The sequence below is a fragment of the Dromaius novaehollandiae genome, chromosome 4 (assembly GCF_036370855.1).
Source record: "Dromaius novaehollandiae isolate bDroNov1 chromosome 4, bDroNov1.hap1, whole genome shotgun sequence".
NCBI classification, from domain to species: domain Eukaryota; kingdom Metazoa; phylum Chordata; class Aves; order Casuariiformes; family Dromaiidae; genus Dromaius; species Dromaius novaehollandiae.
In genome coordinates, this window is record NC_088101.1 from 47,798,877 (window position 1) to 47,819,027 (window position 20,151).

Genomic DNA, 20,151 nt, shown 5'->3' on the forward strand with positions numbered 1-20,151 from the left:
TCTTTAGTTAGGTCGAGCGCGAGGGGGTCGTTCGTTCTCATACTCGTTGGAACCGGTTGGGGTGAGGAGAGTGGAGGGGGTGGAACTAAAAGCGCCGGCAGCAATTGGAGGAGAGCAACGGTTTAAAAAACCGCGGGGACGCCCACCATTGGCTGCTGAGGACTGTGAGCGTTTCCATTGGGCGGAGCGGGATGCAGTAGCGTGGTTTAAAAATACAAAGGGAGTGGGAGGGCAGTGAGGTGCGCAAAACAAGAGGAGACGCGGAAGGGGACGGGCGGACAGGGGCCCAGAGCTGAGCGCTTTGGCAGGCGGGTGGGGTTCTCGGGAGTTTATGGTTTCGTGGCTGCTCAGGCTGGGAGAAGCCTCTGGCTGCGGTCTCAGGCCCCCCCGCCCCTGAGCAGTTGCGGCCCTCTCGCAGCGGGAAGCGCGGCGGCGGCCAACCGTCCCACCTGCGGCCGGGAGGCTGCGTGGGTCGCGCCGCCCGGCATGCCGGGAGTTGTAGGCGGGGTGCGCGGCCCCTGGGGAGCGCCCCTCGCCCGGCCAACCCCTTGATGGTTGCCCTCGCTATCTTTGTCTTTCCCCGAGCAGCGCGGCCTGCAGGGGACCTCTCCCAAGGGTCTGCTGCCGCTCAGGCTGCCCCTCCTCCTGCGCCGCTCCTGGAGTTGCACACGGGGGAATGAGGGACGGGTTGTTTCGGTGAATGTGCCTGTTCCTCTCCTTGGGGTCGAGGAATCTGGGAGACTCGCTCGGTAGGGCTGGAGCGGGGAGGTGAAAGCCCACGCTCAGTGGGTGAGCCGGGAGCTCAAGCCTGGGCGATGTGACTTGGGGCAAACTTCCAACGACGTGACTGCCTCACTGAAATGCGCCCGCCCCGCGGCGAGACCGCTGCAAACAGCACCTTAAAAAGCCTTTCGGGAGCAGCCGCTCGCTCGCTCTGCCCGGGTGTGTATGGGAATGGGAACTGTCGTGTTTGTTTCGCCAACCCGCTTAACGATTATCGGCGGCAAACGCTCAACCCAGGCTTGAACTTTCGTTTTTCTGCCTGCTTCCCCCGAGCCGCGGCGGCGAGTCCGCTCTCTGCGCCGCCGGGGCGGGTAAGCGCGGCCCTCGGGGCAGCCGCGGGCTTTGTGCCCTAACGGCCCTGCCCCCGCCGTGACCCGCCGCGCTCGCGCCGTAACGGCTGCGCTCGCGCCGTAACGGCCCCCCTTCCCCCCCCCCCCGACACCCGGACTCCCCCGAGTTAGACCGAAAGGGCCAGGGAAAGTTCACCTAGGGTATTTAGGGCTTGCCGAGCCATCGCGTTACTTTCCTTGGGAGCGAGGCTCCTCCGCTTGCAAGGCAGGACTTAAACTTCCTCAGGTGGATAGAGAGGCTTGGGTTTTTTTAACAGCATGTGTCACAAAAGTAGTGTTTTTTCTTTTTTTTTTGTCTCCTTCCTTTCTTGTCTCAAACTGGTATGGTTTAAAAGAGCAGCCCAAAGGCTGTGGCCAAATGGAGGTGTCTTTTTCTTGTCATGCCTGACTTAAGACTGAAAGCATCAAGACTACTACGGGAAAGTGTCATCTGCTTTTATGTTTGCTCCCTCCTTCCTGAAGAGTGGGGAGTTAAAAGCCTAGAAGCAAAATTCAGATGAAATTAGATGTTCAACTGCTACGATTAGCCATTGATGCTTTTAAGAGAAATACTGAAGGTGAATCTGGTTCTTGCAGGTTGGGGATAAAACCTGTTTCCATGTGGTGACTGGCTATTTCATTGTTGCTTCATCCTAGTCTACACAAGATTGATTTTGTTGGTTTTAGTTTTCTTCTGTCTATTTTCATCAAATTCCTCAGTTAACATCAGTTTAGATAAGTATTACTACTAAGTAGTTTTTAACGCTATTAACTGACTTTTTCAAGTCTGATCGCCCTGGCAAAAAACAGATTATAACCTTTCTTACTGAAGATACCATGTCTTCAGTAGAATTTTAATCACGTTAGCCTATCTCAACAGCAAAAAATAATAGCTCTTAAAAGCCAGCAGCAATAAGGCCAAAACTATGTGAGAGTACTGACTGGTTACAGGTATGAGATTGGTCGATACATCTCAGACTTGATCTCCAATGTTTTTTCCGTCGCAGACCTGTTCAGAGTAAGAAGCGTTGAATAGGGAGCGTTTAGCAGGCCCAGGCCTTCAAGATCATTTTTTTCTATATGACAAAGACTTGTTCACACAGAAGCAGTTCACTAATATCGTAATAAATGCCTCCTTCATCCCTCTTTCATATTAAGGTTTATGTGTTTGCTTACATTGCAGCACTAAAAGACATAAACTGAAAAAAGTTACTTAACCTTCTTCAGAGAGTATATAGTTGGAAGCTAAATTGACAGAGCTGTACAGGGGTATGCATTTGCTCTGCTGATGAGACACAAACCCTACCAGAATCGAGTTATCAGAATTCTTGTATCACCCAACTTCTGTTGCAGTTCCTTTTGATAGTGTTTAACCTACAAACAAAGCTTACACTTATCTTTCAAAATAAACATTTACACTGGGGATATTCTGTGTTCTATCTAGTTCTATCTAGTATTGGCTTTTTATTACTGTAAACTCTTCCAGTACCTCTACGTAGAAAATCAATATTCTAAATTTGTAGTAGTGAGTTCTGTGGAGGCCTAGCCGCTTGTGGACAGTGTTTTCGATTCATTTTGAAAATGTTCTTTATTTACTACTTGGAAAGCACCCTTGTTTTGTGAACTGAGCTGCCAGATGGGTTACTCATTCCCTTTCTTTGTGGTAAAGCACTTGTATATGACTGTTTCTGCACAGTGTTTTCTAGCTAATGAAGTAGGTTTGTAAGACATCATAGACTCTTACAGAATGCTAGTAGTCTACTGAATGACTTTATAATACAGCCATTAGTATGTCTGGTGTAAAGTCATTGACCACCAAACTTATCCAGAACTTTGCATATCGCTCTACTCAAATGAGAACAATTTCATGCCATTATCTTCTGTGTTTACAACTGTATAAATGTACGTTAACTCCATCCAAATCAGTTTTACTCTGGAATCTTCACTGATGCAGTTGAAAGTACAATGACATTTAAGTGATATACCAGTTTTCAGGAAATAGTTCTCTCTGTTATTCCTTCTAAAATAGCAAGTCATGACCTCTGGGAGTTCATGTCAGTGAACCAAAATGATTTTTAACAGTTGGAAGCAGAGAATATCTTTGCTCTGTCTATGCTGATGCCTTTACCTTCTGAGTCAGGTATTCTCTGTCACTTCTTAAGCAAAAGACCTTATACCAGTTTATTAATGATATATTTTTACTCATGCTTTTACAGTTAATATAGGAAGTTCATGGAAAGAATTGCTTTGGATCAGTCTAGGGGAATTATGGGGTATAACTAGAGAAAGACTTCCTCTGTGTATCTTTTTTCATATCTCCTCTAAGAATATGAAGAAAATGTTCCTGGAAAAGCAGGTAGGGTGGGAAAGTGTAATTACTGTTATGAGAATAATGAGCCCTACCTTTCAAATAGCTTAATCAAACAGTTTAAGAAAGTTACTGAAAATTCAGCCCTTCCTTCTTTTAAAGGGAGTCTTTTTCTATGCTCCCTTCTCAGAAGAAAAAAGGGTTTGTACAATCAAATATGTATATGTAGAGAGAGAGATTAATAGATGGTTATATCATACCCTGTCATGCAACACAGGACAGCATAAGAAAGCAAACAGTTGTAGTCTCTAACATCTGTCTGCCCTCCAACAAGGAAGGCAATATTAAAAATTTTCCGTGGTTGAATATGACGCTGGAAGCTTTCCATGGCAGTGCTGATGCTGAAAGTTCCATGCAAGAATGCTGATTTTGGAAACTTCTCAGTTCCAAAACTGCAAGCACCTTCCTACCAAAATCTTCATACGTGGAAAGGTGGTGTTCCTGCCCCCCCCCCCCCCCAATGCCTAGTTCCTCAACAAGCTGTCACTGTTTTTTCATTATACTATACTGCTCTTTTTCATACAAAACCACAAATTCTGTCTCAAGAGATTCAGCCTCTGTTAATCTTCTAAAAGCAATGATCTATGTAGTATTGACTTTGGTCAGTCCACGTGGTTAATTTATAAACCACATGTGGATGACAATTGTGGGGAAGAAGCATAAACTCTAGGACTTTAAGCTTACTTCTACTTGAATAATTCAGCTCATAAAATGACTGTAAAGTTTTATAGCTCCCTGATTTCAAGCTCTTTTGAGTTTCTAATCTGCTACATGATTAAAATTTGGGGCACTATTGTCAACTTCACTTAATCTTCAGTAAATGAAGAAAGATAAGCAATGTAGTGACTAGAAACACTGGATACAAGGAAGAGAAAAGAGCAAAAGAGTCAAGACCAGGTTATAGAGCTGGGGAACTAATTTAAAGTTAGTTGTGGGCTACTGTGGTTGAGTGGTTAAAAAAAAAACTTTCTAGATCATACTGTAGCTGTTCACTTCCATGGCCAATTTCTCCATTTTTTTTCCTATATGCTATTATTTATTAGTAGTATTTAGACATAGCAAATGAAGTTTAGTGGGCATACCAAGGGAAGAAATTAAGAAAGACCTTTCATTTGAACCTCAATTAACATTTCAATCAACAGATTTGCTACTTTTGCTACCCATACTCTGCAGTTGAGGAAATTACCAACTAAGGTTGCATTGACCTCAACTCTGACAATAAACTTCTATTCTGGTGTAAGTATATTATATGGTGACAGCGTTAGTTTTAATTCATTCAGTTGGATGAAGAGACTCTCTGTCTCCCCAGACGCTCGGCTTTTACCTGAACGCCTGTATGGAATACATCATGATGTGGCAATAGTGACAGTAAAATTCTACTTTGAGAAGTGATTGGTTTTGATTGACTACAGTCTGCAGCTGAAAGGTTATGTACCTGAGAAACTGGTGTTTACCTGACTGATAATAGAGGTGAATTAGAACTGCTCTAAATCTTAATGTCACCTAACTTCACTAATAATAATTTGGTTGAAAGAGAAAGCAATTTTAGCTCTAGATTATTAGCACATTTTGTTACAGAAAAAGATTAAGATCTAGGATACAGAAAGCATTTAAAGAGGACGCTGCTTTAAAACCCCCTTTTTAATGTTACTTACAAAGTCTATACATAGGAAATAACTATATATAACACAATTTCATATCAGCAGCTATTATACTCAATACATGGTAACAGCTTTAGAATTAAAAGAAGAAACAGAGCTACCTAAGCTATTGATTAGCTGAATTATAAACAAAACTTAGTTTACCATACTGTTCAAGTTATAAGCAGTTACTTTTTTTGCGTTTTGATGAAATCATATATAGCAGTGGAGCTGCCCAAAATTTCTTAAAACCCCTACTTGTGTCAATATCTTAAAGAATAACTTTCCCCATTCTTCAGTTCTCTTATAACATGGAAATAATACATATCTTATAAAAATGGCATACATTTACCATCTAAGCACATCACAATTTTATGTGTGCTATTGCAAAGCCTGCATAACCAGTTAAGCAGCTCCTAGGCAAACAGAAGCCTTGTTACACTAGGCTGTTTTAGTCTGAAAGTTCAGTAACTTGTTTTGACTTTGTGCTGTATACCAAATATCTAAAACAAAGACAGCTTACATTAGACAGCACTAGGGACAGCTGCAGAGCAGAGAGTGAAACCAAAGTGGTCATATGATAGGAAATAAATACAACAAATCTCTCCTGGTGCTAATGCAGATAATATTAGGAACACCAGCTGTTCCTGGTCACAATAATTGTTATACTTAACTGAACTTTTTTGACCTTAATCTGACAAGAATTTTATTGCCACTTGCATTGTGGTTTGGCTCTCCCCCACACACACACTTTCCTATGTGGACCTCACTTTCTCATTTATATTCAAAGTAACCCTGAACTCATATAACACTCTTCATCTGTAGATCTTAATGGACCTCCTTCTGACTTTGGTTTATTGTTAATCTCTTTTTACAGGTATGAGAAGAGAGGAGTAATTTGCCATTGTTTGTCCAGTAGGTAATTTTAAAGGTAGTTTAGAGGGGTTTTAAAATGTGGGTAGGTATAATTTACACTTCTAAATTGGTTTACATGGGAAAAAATGTGCATCTCTTCTTCTGCCCTGTCTCCCCTGCTCCCCATCTCCTCCAGCCTTGGTAAAGGTCAGTGCTTTATACAAGGCTTACTCTCAGTAAATAAAATGTTGCAATTACTAGTGTACAAATGTTGCATGCTTGGGAGCTGGAAAGCATAGTTCCAGGGGATTTTTTTTGTTACTAAATAGTAAGAAAAAGGGGCTGGATTGTGTCTAGCTCTGGAGGTGTGACATCCAGGAAATGGATTCAAAGAGGCTGCAATGACAGCCCAGCTCCTGAATAGTTTCAGCACTGGTGTGAGACTAGCCACTGGTGCTCATTGCTGCTACAATGAAATGTGTCAACTGATGAGGATTTACAAATGTTGAGACTTGCATAGAACAAGTCAGAACGTTTTGCTTGTACCTCTTCCATTTTGAAGGACTATTTTCTTCTGCAGTCGTGAGGCTAGAATTTTAAATGCAAAACCTGACAGTAAAAGTCGTTTCCTTGTATAATCACAATTTTAAGATCTTTTAGAAAAGAAAAAGAATATACTAAGTTGATAAAGCTGTGTGCCACAAGCTGCAGGGGGAAGGAGGAATCTATACCCTTTTATCTTGCACAGCCAAAAGAGAGAAACAGGTTTGGTTGGTAGCATCCTGATTCCTTCCAAGTAATACAGTACTAAATGTGTTGACCTCATGTCCAGGTAGTGGAAGAACTTAAACAAATGGGTTTCATCAGGTCTCACTTGTGGTATTAATAATGTTGATAAATATTAAAAACCAAACAAATAAAAAGGCTTCTAAAACTATGATACGTACTTAAAAATCATAATGTTAAAATAAATGGGAAGGGTGTCTTTTTCATTGCTTTGTTGGTTTTAATATATGCCCTTGTCCTGGTTTCAGACTTTCCTTTGCAACTATAAAGTCTTGGAGACTTATAAAAATGAAAGTTGAGACTCTAACATAAGTAAGTAAGGGAGCTGAGGTTTTAGGAGCGATAAAGATGAAGCAGAAAGTCACAATCTGGCAATAACTACTGAAGAGCTGATACTTTTGATGAAATGCTATATATTGAACAAATGATAACAGTAGGCACTATACAAATATAGGAAGAAATGATACCCTGTGGAATTTACAGTTACAATAATACATTCTGCCTATTGGTCAACCTCTGTGAAAATTTTTTGAAAACATTCTATCAGATCATTTTTCCCACCAGCCTTTCTCAGTTATAGCCAAGTTTAATGATACTTTTGAGCTGCAGTTGTCTTTGCTGGTGTTACTCATACATTAGAACATTACAAATTTTTTTTAAAAAAGAACTTTTATAATGTATTTCCTTTTGGTTATGAAAACAGTGTTGAAGTTTAAGCCTATATCTTTTTACCCAGAATGAACTCCGCAACAAGTCAGGAAAACATTTCAACTCTAAACCCACACATGATTTTACTTATTTATTTTTATAAAAATATTTATATTAGCATCAGACTCTAGTTTTTGCTGACAGAGTGCAAATAATCACCTTATAAAGAATTTGTAAACTATACACCCTAGACTTAGGTAGACAAAGTGTTCACCTGCTCCCAAGGGGCCCTTAGTAGCTGCTGTTAACTCCTCCAAGCAAAGTCAGGCCTACGGATGCTAGGTCTGCACCTAGGTAACTATAGTGCAAAGATGAGGATACTGGAAAGGACTTGTGGGCTACAGAAGTTCCCTGTTTTCCTTTCTGTAAAAAGAATCCATGTCAGGAGAGGACATCATGTTGTAAAGGAGCAGGATATTTTCTGGAACCCTATGATAAAATTGCAAAGATGGTGTAATGTATTATTCTAAGGAAAAAGTGATTAAAGACAGTGTCAGATCTGAATTTCTATAACCAGTGTTTCATAGAAAACAAGATTGTAGGAAATGGTATACTATAGGTTTTTTGGTATTAAGGATGCATCTGAAACCAGATGAATTTGCTGAAAAGTTACAGCAGAGTTTCTGTAACTGGTAAGCAAGGTTTATATTTCTTATCAAGGGATTAAAAATAACTCTTAAGCAGTATCCTACAAGTATTGGTCTATTATTCATAGCTAAATTTGTATTTCATTGCAAACAAAACCTCTGGGAGTTTTGTTAATTTTTCACTCTGCATTCCAGATTGAAACAGTGCCTCTAAACCCTCCACTGTTAAAAACAGTGGATGTGCACTTTCAACTTGGCTGAATGGGAGCTTATAAGGAGAAAGATTATTGAAATCTGCTATGGACCTCAGTACAAAGCTCAAGGTAGGCTGCTATGGTTGCTTGCATGCGGTTCTATTTGAAAACATCCTTTAAGCTGCATTTACTCTTGCTTTATGAAGCAAAAGCATTTGTCACAGTTCATTGTTGAAGTCCCCCGACAAATAGTTGCTGGCATGTACATTCAGTAAAGAACATCTAATATTTCTGTATTTTTTGCACATAAAAATGAAGTCTTTCAACAGAAGATCCTTGAAGCCTGTTGTAACTAGTGTAATGGCTTATTGCAGAACTGAATTGGTACAAGCAGCGAAGGGGCATGTATTACAAATCTTCCAAGGTTTTACAGTACACAGGCTTATCAGTTTTAATCCTATAACACCTAGATTACTCTTAAAATACAACGTTTATTTTTGGACCCTGTTTACTGCTTTAAATCTTTTGATAAAAGCATGTGCTACATAAACTCTTTCATACTCTCTTAATTTCCATACTGCAGGTAGAATACTAAAAAGGAATAGCAGATTCAACTGGATTATAGAGAAGGACCAGGAAATACCAGTTTTGCACCAATTTAACCATTTTAATTAATGGCATGATTTTCTCTCTTACTGTATTACTTGAATCTTATACACATTTGCAGAATTTTTTAACCATTTTAAGATTTTATTTTTAAAATATTTGCTAAGAGGATCATTTGAGGTGCAGCACAAAAGCTCAGTAAAGTATACCTAGACTTCCAGTGAATAGTACCTAAAGGGGAAGGGAAGAGTCATCTCTGAACCTTATTGTGTTAAGATGTATATATAGCTGCAAAACACATTTTCTTTCCATGATTACTCATAATACATTTGTAGTGTGCTAGGAATTTATCCAAAGTGATGTGTGTGATGTTTTTCATTTTTTTGTTCTCAAATTACAAGTTAAGCACATCAGTCAAAAACTAACAGGAGCTGGGACATACAGCATCTCAGAGGCATAAGCTGCTCATTTTCCCACCTGTGCCTGGCTCTCCTCTGTGCCAGCAAGGGCCACCAAGTCCTGCTGCACTCGGAGCCTGTGAGCTGCTGCCTCGAACAGATGCCCTGTTCAAGATGCGGTAGCTCCTGTTCCTTCTGCATGCCACTTAAGTTATCCATACCACATTTTTGGCATCTCTGATATGGATTACTACTGCTTTAGTTTTCAACTCTGCATGTATTTATGGCCCATAAATACTAGTGAAGTCTTATACAAAAATTTACTAGTTTGGAGCTGCCCTTTCCTGCAATCAGCGTAGTTTTTAAATTTTTGCTCTAATAAGTATATTGTTCCAATAATGCATAATTTGATATGGATATTTATTTAAAATCTCCCAGTATATGTTTTTAGTTATATCTAAATACTTCTGTTAAACACTGCCAGAACTTAATTTTATAAAATCATACTTTTGCACAAAATACCATCTAGCAGAATCCGTCTGTGAAATAGTTGTTTTATTCCAAATGGCCTAACCATGCACCTTTGAAAATCTATCCCGTAGATAGATTTTTTTTTTCCACACTGCCTGATAAGCCCCTCTATCTGCAGCTCTTTGCGTTTTTGATCCCACATACTGTACAAGGTTAACAATGATATGGTTTCTGAATTATTTAATCTGAATTAAAATAATCAATACCAATTGATACTGGCATTGATACCAAAGGAGATGGTCCTTCATTGTTCCTGCGCCAGTCACGCAGTCCTGCCTGTCTACTGGACCTTCCTTTGTGCTGGGACATGGTGCAATTGAGCAGTAAAGCAGATCCGGCTTAAACTTAACTGATTTTCTTTCTGCTGGGCTAGTTTTAACCAAATCCAGTTTGCTATGCACCCACATAAATGCTTTTCTAGGCACAAGGCTCTAGGCTCGGGTGTAAAAATGAACAGCTTATGGCAGAAGAAGGATAGTCTTTCTCAGCCCTACTCTTGTCTTATGATCATGAAACTATGACACCACTCATTTTGAAATTCAGTTTATAATTTAACATTGGCAAGCATGGCTGATTAATAAAGTCTTTAACTGTTCACAAACTATACAAAGAAGATCAGAAATAGAGATTTAAAATGCACAACTGATCTTTCCATCTTATGAAATCACACCAACCAAACCTAGTATGCCAAACCTCAACTGCTCTTAACCTAGACTGGTATATGCTGTGCTCACAGTATGGTCAAAACAATCTAAAGAAAATGGGTCTCAAAAGACAGAGTGTAAGATTCCAGTAATTGCTATCCATGACACTGATTTCCACTGAAGAATTCCTGGAACTCACCCTTGCCCCAATTTTCCTAGCTTGTACTTCCTATATTTTTCTTAGGTAAACCCTGCTACCATTCTTTTAACACTTTATTATTGCAACTTTTAAAATGGTCAAATCACAGGAAACTTAAAAAGTGAGTTAGAAGTTTGTTGTCTGCAATTTTACAGATTATGCCCAGATACTTTATTTAGACTTATGTTCAGTTGATAACAAGGCAGGGTGTGGCATATTTTTCAACTCTATACTCTTTAAATATTTGAAATGTGTTCTCTATTGTCTATGACTCTATGCTCAATTTTTTATTTACTATATCATTCATTCAATTACACTGTTCCAAGTGTAAGTGGGACCTACCCATAGTCTGTAATACCAGGTTATGTAATCAGATTAAAAAGCCATCTGCAGCACAAACTGAAGCTGCATTATAATCATGTTCCCTGGCTCACTTAGAACTTTGGCTTACACAGGATCTGTGTCTTGTCAGATCATTCACTGACCTCTCCATTACTCTTCTTCTGGTTCTGCAAGCTGAAAATGCATGGTAACTGATATGGTCGAATATTTTAGTGATTAAATCATTATGCTTTGAGTACAGTCAGTTCAGATACCATTTCTTAGATTTAAGGGAATATTCGTGACAGTTTGAAAGGAAAGCAAAACCTCAATATTCAGTGCTTATACTTTGACAGGATGTGAAGAAAAATGCATCGAAAGTTTGCATCTTCTGTCACTCTGCTGTAGACAGCTGTACTAGCAATTGGTTTAATGATAATGCCTCTCTAATGTAGTTGTGTAAATTCCTGAAACTAAAAATTACTTGCTTTTAACATGTATTTTCACAGTATCTATGTTAACTGGTCTTGTACACAGCAAGGTCCCGGATCATCACTTGCAAAAACAAAAAAAACCCACAACATTCTCACGTTGTTGTTGTTTCATGTTTATTAACCAAAAGGCCTTTTAAATAATAAAATAGAAAGTTTGCCCTGTAAGTTGTCTTTGTCTTAAAAGATCTTTATGAAATTAATGCAAGGCTAGACTCCAATTGCAGCCGTTTTAAAACTGGCTTTAACAGAAAGGACTACAGTCAGTTATTCTCAGTCAACAGACTCAAAGTAACAAGCTGAGCCGAGGCTCTCAAAGAGCTCCCACTTGCAAGGCGACACTGCAGTGACAGAAAGCGCTCTCCATTCAGTGCGGAGCAGCGGGATCTGTTCTCCCACCATTACTGAAAAACAGGTGAAAAAGAAAGGAGGCAACGAGATACGAAGGGACAGGCGTGTGACGGGGGGGCGAAAAAAATACGAAAATCCAAGCAACACAACCATCCTGGGAAATACGAGTTAGGCTGAAACATTAGAGCTAAAGAAAGTAAAAGAAAGGGCGGACGCTGCTGAAGATAACGAAGAAGTAAAAGCCGCTGCAGGAACAGCGATGTTAGAAAATAGGAAGCGCGGGTGTCTTGACCTTTTTTGGTTGAAGTATGTTTACGCACTCGGCCGTGCAAGTGAAAGTAGCGAGCTTTGCCTCAGAGGAAACGCCACCTCCTCCGCCACAGCCGGGGAAGCGCCGCAGCGCCCGCCTGCCTGCCTGCCTGCCTGCCAGTCTGTGCGGCCGCCCCTGCGCCCCGCCGGCACAGGGCGAACGGCGCCGCCGGGGCCCCGCCGGGGGCGGGGCTGCTGCCAACGGGCGCGTTTCAAATCTTAACGGCTGCACGCGGCCCCGGCGGAGGGAGGGAAGGAGGGGGGCGGTCGCCTGGCGGCGGGGAAAGGGGAGCGCAGGGCAGGGCGGGCCTCGCCGCCAGCGCGGAGAGCAGCAACCGCCCCAGCCCCCCTCTCCCGCGTCCTCTGTGCCGCAAAATGGCACTCGGGCTCCCCCCGCCGCGGGGCATCTCGGGGACTGTAGTTTTCCCGCGCCGCAGGCCGAGGCGGGGGAGGCGGCGAGCGAGACTACAGTTCCCGCCGCACCTCGCGGCGCGGAAGCGCGCACGCGCGGCGGGCGGGGGCGGGGCCGCGGGCAGGTTGCTGTTGTTGCATAGGAAACAGCTGAAAAGTCTCCACATGACAGAGGGGGAAGGAGGAAGCGGGGCGGCCCGCGGGGCGCCGGGGCCGCGGTAGCCGCAGGCGCTCGGCGGCGGCGGCTCGGTCTGTGCCCGCAGCGCGCGGGGTCGTGCCGCGGCCGAGGGCGGCAGCGCGTCCGGCGCGGAGAAGTTCGGCGCGGGCCGGGGCCCTGGCGGGTCCCCGCCGCGGGCCAGGGAGTTGGCGCCGGGCATGAACGGCTTCGCCCCCGAGGAGGCGGCGCAGCGGGGGGCAGACCCCGCCGCCCTGCTCGCCGCCATCGCGGGCAGCGTGGGCGCCGCGGCGGAGGTGCCGCCGCCGCCGCCGGGGCTGGCTGCGGGCCCGGGCGCGGGAGCCGGGGCCGGGGCGGGCGGCGCGGCGGCGGGCGGCCCCGGGGCCGGGCAGCTGTGCTGCCTGCGCGAGGAAGGGGAGCGGTGCGGCCGGGCCGCCGGCAACGCCAGCTTCAGCAAGCGGATCCAGAAGAGCATCTCGCAGAAGAAGGTGAAGATCGAGCTGGACAAGAGCGTAAGTGGGGGGGGGGGGGGGGGGGCGCCGGGAGCTGCCCCGCGGGGCCCTGCCTTCGCGGCTCGCCCGCCCCTGCGGGGCTCCGTCGCTTCTTCCTCCGTTTGTGCCCTGGCGCTTCCCGGCGCCGGTGCAGAGGCCGGCGGGAGCCGCGCCCGCCGCAGCGCGTTTGGAGCCCGCGGGGCCCCGCGCAGGCGTAGCGCCGCTCGGGTCCGTAATGCGGAGCGAACTCGGCGCTCGCCGCCCTGGAAAACCGGGTTTTGTGCGTGCATAAGGATTCCGCTTTCAGAGCGAGCGGGTCCTCGCAAAAGGAAACTTCTTTTTTTAAGCGTACGTGCTGCCTGACCTTGCGCAGGTGGCGGAACAAAGGAGCAGAGACGGGAAAGCGGAGCCCAAACCCCCGCGGTTCGGGGCGTGCAGAAGCACAACGGAGATCGCCCCTGTTGCCTGATCCCTGAGCCCCGACGGGCGGTTGTGGGGATTCGTGTGCCTCTGCGGTCAGTTACTGCTGCTCCGCTGTGCTGCGGCACGTCCCGCTCCCCGGGCTGAGCCCTTGTTCCGCGGGGTCTATAGCAAAGCCTCCTGAGCCCGGTTAATGCGGCTGCGACTGCGGCAGGGCTGTGTCTGTACGTGCGCTTACATCTCAAGTCGGGCAGGTACTTGTGTGGATTTGATTGAAAGGCGCGGTGTTGCTCTTTTAGGCGAGACATCTTTATATTTGTGACTTCCACAAAAACTTAATTCAGAGTGTGAGGAATAGAAGAAAGAGGAAAGGCAGTGATGACGATGGTGACTCACCAGTGCAAGACATCGACACTCCAGAGGTAGCTAAATAGTTGTTTGCTAATTGTTATGTTAAGCTTGTTCCTAACAGCTACCAAGTCTGTGCTAATGCTGCTTTTCCACTGATACAGCTTTCCTTGTTTTGGGGGATGGGGAAAAGGGAAGACTCCTGACTCACTAAGTGCTTAGTATAACAAGAGCTGTCTGAGTCTTATGGAGTATTTTCTGTATTAATCCTACAGACTAGAATGAAAAAGACTCTTAGCTTATGTTTAAGTGTCTGCTAGTTTTCTCAGGAAACTGTCACTTTGAAATTTTCCTTCTTGATGCTTCCTTTTCAGAGTTCTAGTACAAGCAATGCTTTGCCACATAGTAGCAAAATCTGTCTTCTGCAGGAGTTGACAATTTTAAGGGAATTGCACGTAGGACTCAGGATATAAATGTGTCACTGCTCCTATCCTTCCAATCGTTTTTTTCTGTGTGTGAAAATGTGTTGCAGAATAGTTCTTGCAGTTACTCTGTTGCTCTAGCCTAACTCAGAGTTTAATGAGGGTAGCTCTTTGTTTTTTATCCCGTGTTCAGGGAAGAGACGCTCAGTGTCAGGCAGGGAAGGAGTGGAGGAGGATGGCACTTTACCTGTCTGTGTTCGCCACTGGAGACCTGTGAAACATTATCAGCTATTACGAAAGTGAACCACAGCTTTTGAACCTTTTCCATAGCATAGTGGGAGAGAAGGCACCAGGTTTGTAGGAACGATGTCATGACCTAAAGCTGTTTTCCTACGTGTATACTGGATTTTCCGCTGCAGCCTGGCTTAGCAGGTGCTCTTCAGTGTGATAATTTTGAGCAGAGGCTGTGATTCCTACCTAGTTCCTCTAAGAGGGATTTTCAAGGTGTTTCAGATATCGCTCACTGAGTATTAGTTTAATGGCATCCTCATAGCCAAAATCTGCAGGTATCAGCAACGTAAGTGATAAAACTTAGTGCACGAATCTCTGCCTGAAGGCACATAGCTCCAGTTTGAAGGCTCGGGCTGAGAGGGTCTTAGGGGATTGGGAGGGATTTGATGCTAGCCTATGTTTTTGTCTGTTAAATATGTTGGATCACTTCTCTGAAAGTTCTATCTAAACCTAATCTGCCACGTGACTTATGGTAGCTGCCTGGCACAGTGGCAGCTGCTGCTCTTCAGCAAGCCTGTTTTGCTTTCCAATACAAGAATTCTAAAATATGTCACAACTGATGAGTATTTCTGGAACAGAAAAAGCAAGCTTTTTAATGGTACTGCTGCAAGCAAGAAAACTGGCTGGGAAGTGCATTTGAGGAATTTCAGATGGCTGTTTAGGTAATAGTACTATGTCCTTTCCATTGATTACTGTATACCTTAGATCATAGTCACAGAATATCTGAAGTTCGAAGGGACTGCTGGAGATAATCTGATCCAAGCCCTCTGCTCAAGCAGGATCAAGTAGAGCAGGTTACTCAAGGCCCTGTCCAGTTGGGTTTTGAATATCTCCAGGAGATTGAACAGCCTTTCTGGTAACCTGTTTCAGTGTTCAACCACCTTCACAGTAGAAAAGTCTTATTATGTTTAGACAGAACTTCTATGTTTCAGTTTGTGCCCATTGCCTCTTGTCCTATCCCTGGGGCACTGCTGAGAATAGTCTGGCCTCTTTACACCTTGCTATCAGATATTTGTATACACTGATAAGTTTTCCCCCTGAGTCCTCTCTTGTCCAGGATAAGCAGTTTGAGCCTTCTCAGCCTCTGCTCGTATGGGGATGCTCCAATCCCCTAATCATCTTTGTGGCCCTGTGATGCCTGTAGGCTCTTGACCTTCTGCAGTTTGGTTTATTATTCACTTTAGTAAGGGAAAAAAAAAATCCGTCTGAGGACCTTCAAGGCCCTCTAGTCTCCTCCTCAATCTTTACTGTCACTAGCTGTTAGAAATCATGGCTACAGACAGGAAGGCTTCCATGGTACTGCTAGCTTCTGGGACTTTGAAGAGAGTTGTTGCTACTCCTATGCATGATTCTCTAGGGAATGGGTTCCCGTAGGAAGTGGAATTTATGCCACATAAAATTCAGAACACCAAAGGATACCCATCTTCTATTGCATAAGGTGGTATGCACCAACTCTGACCAGTTTACCAAGTACACAGTAGCACAGTTCTTAATTTATAGCTGAGGTTACTAAATGAATTTAGAGTGGAAGTGAATTCCATAATTGATCTTTAATGCTGTGATTTTGGAGTATGCTACTGTAATTGCAAGTGATCTAGCAGAATTTCTCATTCAGCCTATTTTCTTAGTCTTTTTTTCCTACTCGGCCTTTTGATTGAGTTCTCTGTTGACATTGTCAAGGAAGCTGGGAGAGTAAGGTGTTGCTGGGAGAAGTGACTGTTGGTCAGAGCTTATGGAATTCAAAACTGAAGGAGTACTGGTTTAAGGTTGTGTATTTATATCCTTAAGAGGAGCTTGTGCAATTCTCTCAACTGTCAACTCGCGCTGAAAAATAGTTCTGGGCAACTTTGCCTATGCACATAACTCCTACGTTGTGCTTATGTAGCAGCAATATGTTTGGAGACCAAGAGCAGCTGTTTTCTTCTTGCACCTCAAGCCAAAAAAACTTTGTATTCTAGACTTTTTCTTGGTTCCAATACATGCTGTCTTATGGTGCAGCTATGCTGTGTTTTTATGCAACTTCTGTAAAATATGATGGCTGAAATCACAATATAGGGACTTCCTGTGAACCAGCTCTTCATGGATACAATATGAAAGTTGTTATGGGGTTTTGATTAATCATGTTCAAACTGGGGAACAAAGAAAAACCCAGAACTAATTAAAGTACAGTAATGAGTTCCAAATACTGTCACTGTAAAAGGGAAGAAAGACCATGTTGGGTAAAATAGTCTTAAACTGGACTAGGGTGTTTTGCTTTCTTCTGGGAGGTGTGGGGTGGAGGTCTTTTCTCAAAATGAAATCTACTGAGCTGACAGTCTACATTTGTGCATCTACTTTGTAAGATTCCCGTATGTTCTTGAGAGGCAAACTATTAACAAATGAATTCTGATCAGTTAAATTAGATGACTTTCTTCCTGTTCCCCCATGTCTTCTAGGTTGATTTATATCAGTTACAAGTAAACACACTTCGAAGGTACAAAAGACACTTCAAGCTACAGACCAGACCAGGACTTAACAAAGCACAGCTTGTTGAAGTATGTATGAGTGTTTGTTCCATAACAGAAAATGCAACTTGCTATGCCATGTGGTTTTCTGTATTGTGTGATCCTAGTATGAAGAGCCTATGTAATCTGGATTTTATGAGAACAAAAGGGAACTGCTTATCTAGCTTCCTTCATTGGTCACCACTTCTCAGCCAAATAAATCAAAGGTAAAAGTCCTTTCCAGAGGAGGGACTCTTAACTTGCTTTTAAAGCCAAGTCTCTGTCCTATTAGAATTTCACTGCTACCTCACAGTTTCTGAGTATTCGCAGTAGAATACCTATGGTGAAAGCGTGACTGATGTGCAGACAAATCCACATTTCTGTGTTATTCAGAGACATGCAACAACTCATCTGTTTCAACTCCACACTGTTTTTAAGTAGTATACACTCCTTTTGGAAGTTAATACAAACATAGATCTTTCTGTATAGAAAGTATGGAAAAATCTAAAACAGATTTCTATATTACACTAGTATTTAACTGATAAAACTGAAATCTGTCATCAGAAAATGGAACTTCATGAAATGAGTTTTTCCTTTATCAATATTGATAAAAGTAACAAAGTGCTTGCTTTATTGTGTGTGAGTGCAGTTTTTAAGGGATCCTTCTGCACCGCGCTGGTGCAGTTTACAGAATGCCGATGTAAATACATTGAAGAACTGGTGTTTCTCCCTTAAAATAATAGCTAGATTTCCCTGTTTTCGGTTTTGAGTGGTGATGCACTCTGTTGTACTTCTGTGACTCCTGTGCAGACATTTTGTTGGTCTCTCCACTAATCAGTGTGGATTAAAGCCAAGGTTCTTATATGTGTGAGCGATCTCAAGGCCGAGCTGTAAAACAGCAGTGTACTGCCAGGGCTTCTGCAGCAACAAGTAAGGATTTTAAATTTGGTCTTCTGTGAATTGAAGTGTGGCCAGTTCTAATTTAACACAACTGTGATCTGAAAGAGCACAAGCAGCTTTTGTAAAATGGACGTTCCCAAGGGTCTGCTTCAGGTACATCTCATATAATGCATGCCCTGGTTTATGCTTCTTGATGTAAATAGGTTAACAGGCAAGTCGCTTTGTCATGTGCTTTGACTAAACCATGGGTTTTTGTGAGCTATAGCAGCAGGGCTTTCTTAGTTTAGACTGTCCATATAGTTCCTTGTAACCTGTCCTTATGCACAGCAGACACTCTTCTAGCTGTTAGTACACTGAGTCAGTGTCCTAACTGAGAGAAGGGCATGCTCAAACTGTTTTTAGATAGATGTGAATTTCTTTAAAAAATTTAGATTTAGAAGGCCTTCTAACTCTCTAATTATGCTAAATGTTTATACTTCTACCCTATGGGAGTTAAATGAGCAGTCCAATTTCCTTACTTCCTGCTGCTAATATCAATCTACCAAAGAATTCTGCTTTCTTCAAGTTGGCAGTCCCTTCTGAAACTTCCAGAATCGCAAAAGTGGCTCAAGAACTGTTTAGAGACTGTCAGGTTTTAGTTGTTACATCACATGGATTTTTTTTTATCATCGACAGCTCTGGTTTGAAGAGCTAAATGTTTGATAATCATTCTTGAAGATTCTTATATAAGGTCATACTGGTTTCTAAACATGACTTCACACAGATCCCTCAACCTGAGTAATGAGCAGTAGCCTCTCATTTCTATATGGTAGTTCTGTTTGCATTCTTTAGTGGTTACTTGTTTTATATTTGAGCTTTGCCTATATATATGTAATGTCACTCCTACCTTTGTTTTGAAAGCTAAACTTCTCTGAAAATTTCCAGGGCATTTTAGTTGGGAAATTAGGGTACAATTGGGTATATTTGGCTCATAGGTGTCAGTAAAAAGGTTCCTGTCCTGGTTTTTGTATGACAATTAAAAATTATTGGAAGGAGAGAGTGTTTTTGGGGGGTTTTTTTGAACTGCCTGCTGAACCTTTTAAACTTCCTTTAATGTAGCTGATATAAATCTGAATTTTCAGTTTCAGCATATAAAAGTGATTATTTCATTTCCTTGCTTTCTTCCTTTATAGATAATTGGCTGCCATTTTAGGACAATTCCAGTGAATGAAAAGGACACCTTAACATATTTCATCTACTCAGTGAAGAATGACAAGAACAAACCAGATCTAAAGATGGATAGTGGGGTACATTAGACAGAAAAGGTTGGGACTGAGACTCAGGCTCCAGATCAAAAGACTGAGGGTTTTTGTTGATATGCAAAAGCTTTCTTTGTAACTTTTTCTCCCAGAGAACTTGTCTCTTTTATTTTTCATAATCTTGATTTATTTGAAAAACACCTCTTCTGAAACAATTTCCTCAGCAAAAGTATTTTAAATAAATATCGCTGATATTGTTGCTCAACTGGGTGTGTCTGTAACTTATTTAGTGAGTTACTTGTAACTAATAGTTAAGACTTGACTACTTATGTGATGATGTTCAAATATTTTTTTAAAGTGTGCCAAGGATACATTTATGAATGTACTTAGTCTCATGATGCAATACTGTTTTAAAAAGAAAGGAGAAAAAAAAAAAACTGTAGCAGAACTGACAGTAGATTCCCTCCTTCCCAAGGTAAAAGGCTGTAAGTGGCAGTTCAGCTTGTTGGCTGAGCAAAAATGGCTGAATAGTGTTTTCTTTTTCCTCTTTGGAAGCAAGAATTGATGGGAGCTTTTCTGATTTGTTTGTTAATATTGTTGTTGGGATCTGTGCTTCCAAGCATTGAGGCCTTCCTGCTCCTAAATTAAAAAGAAAAAATTGCAGCTCTTGAATTTCAATGATATAAGTATGGATTAAAAGTAGTATACTGTGCAGAGAGATCCTTCCACTTGGGAAGAAATACTGTAACTGCTGACTTTCTTTCATTCATCTACATTGGTTGTTGCTAAGAACTTAATTGGAGAATGAAAGGCAGAGCTGATGCTGGTTTGATATGGTTTCCTGTACTATTTTTTTTGTTGCCTGTATTAAC

General features: G+C 42.6%; 1 protein-coding gene and 1 long non-coding RNA gene across 7 annotated transcripts; both read left to right on the forward strand.

Moving 5' to 3' along the window:
• The first annotated feature begins 9 nt into the window (after positions 1-9).
• LOC112997075 (uncharacterized) lies at positions 10-11,608 on the forward strand. 5 transcript variants are annotated; one of them, XR_003262608.2, is made up of 4 exons: positions 10-164; positions 4,790-6,039; positions 8,252-8,379; positions 8,834-11,608. It is a non-coding gene; the product is annotated as an uncharacterized LOC112997075 (long non-coding RNA). The 5 variants fall into 5 exon arrangements; XR_010389025.1 differs by having other exon boundaries at positions 4,790-6,035; XR_010389026.1 differs by having other exon boundaries at positions 12-164; positions 5,998-6,039.
• A 979-nt stretch (positions 11,609-12,587) lies between these two features.
• On the forward strand, positions 12,588-19,544 carry SAP30 (Sin3A associated protein 30). Of its 2 annotated transcripts, XM_026122917.2 has the most exons (4): positions 12,594-13,198; positions 13,897-14,019; positions 17,094-17,192; positions 19,214-19,544. In XM_026122917.2, exons 1-4 carry the CDS (start codon positions 12,887-12,889, stop codon positions 19,334-19,336), a joined length of 657 nt encoding a protein of 218 aa, XP_025978702.2. In that variant the 5' UTR covers positions 12,594-12,886; the 3' UTR covers positions 19,337-19,544. The 2 variants fall into 2 exon arrangements, with proteins under 2 accessions (XP_064367047.1, XP_025978702.2); XM_064510977.1 differs by lacking the exon at positions 13,897-14,019 and having other exon boundaries at positions 12,588-13,198.
• Positions 19,545-20,151: the final 607 nt, after the last annotated feature.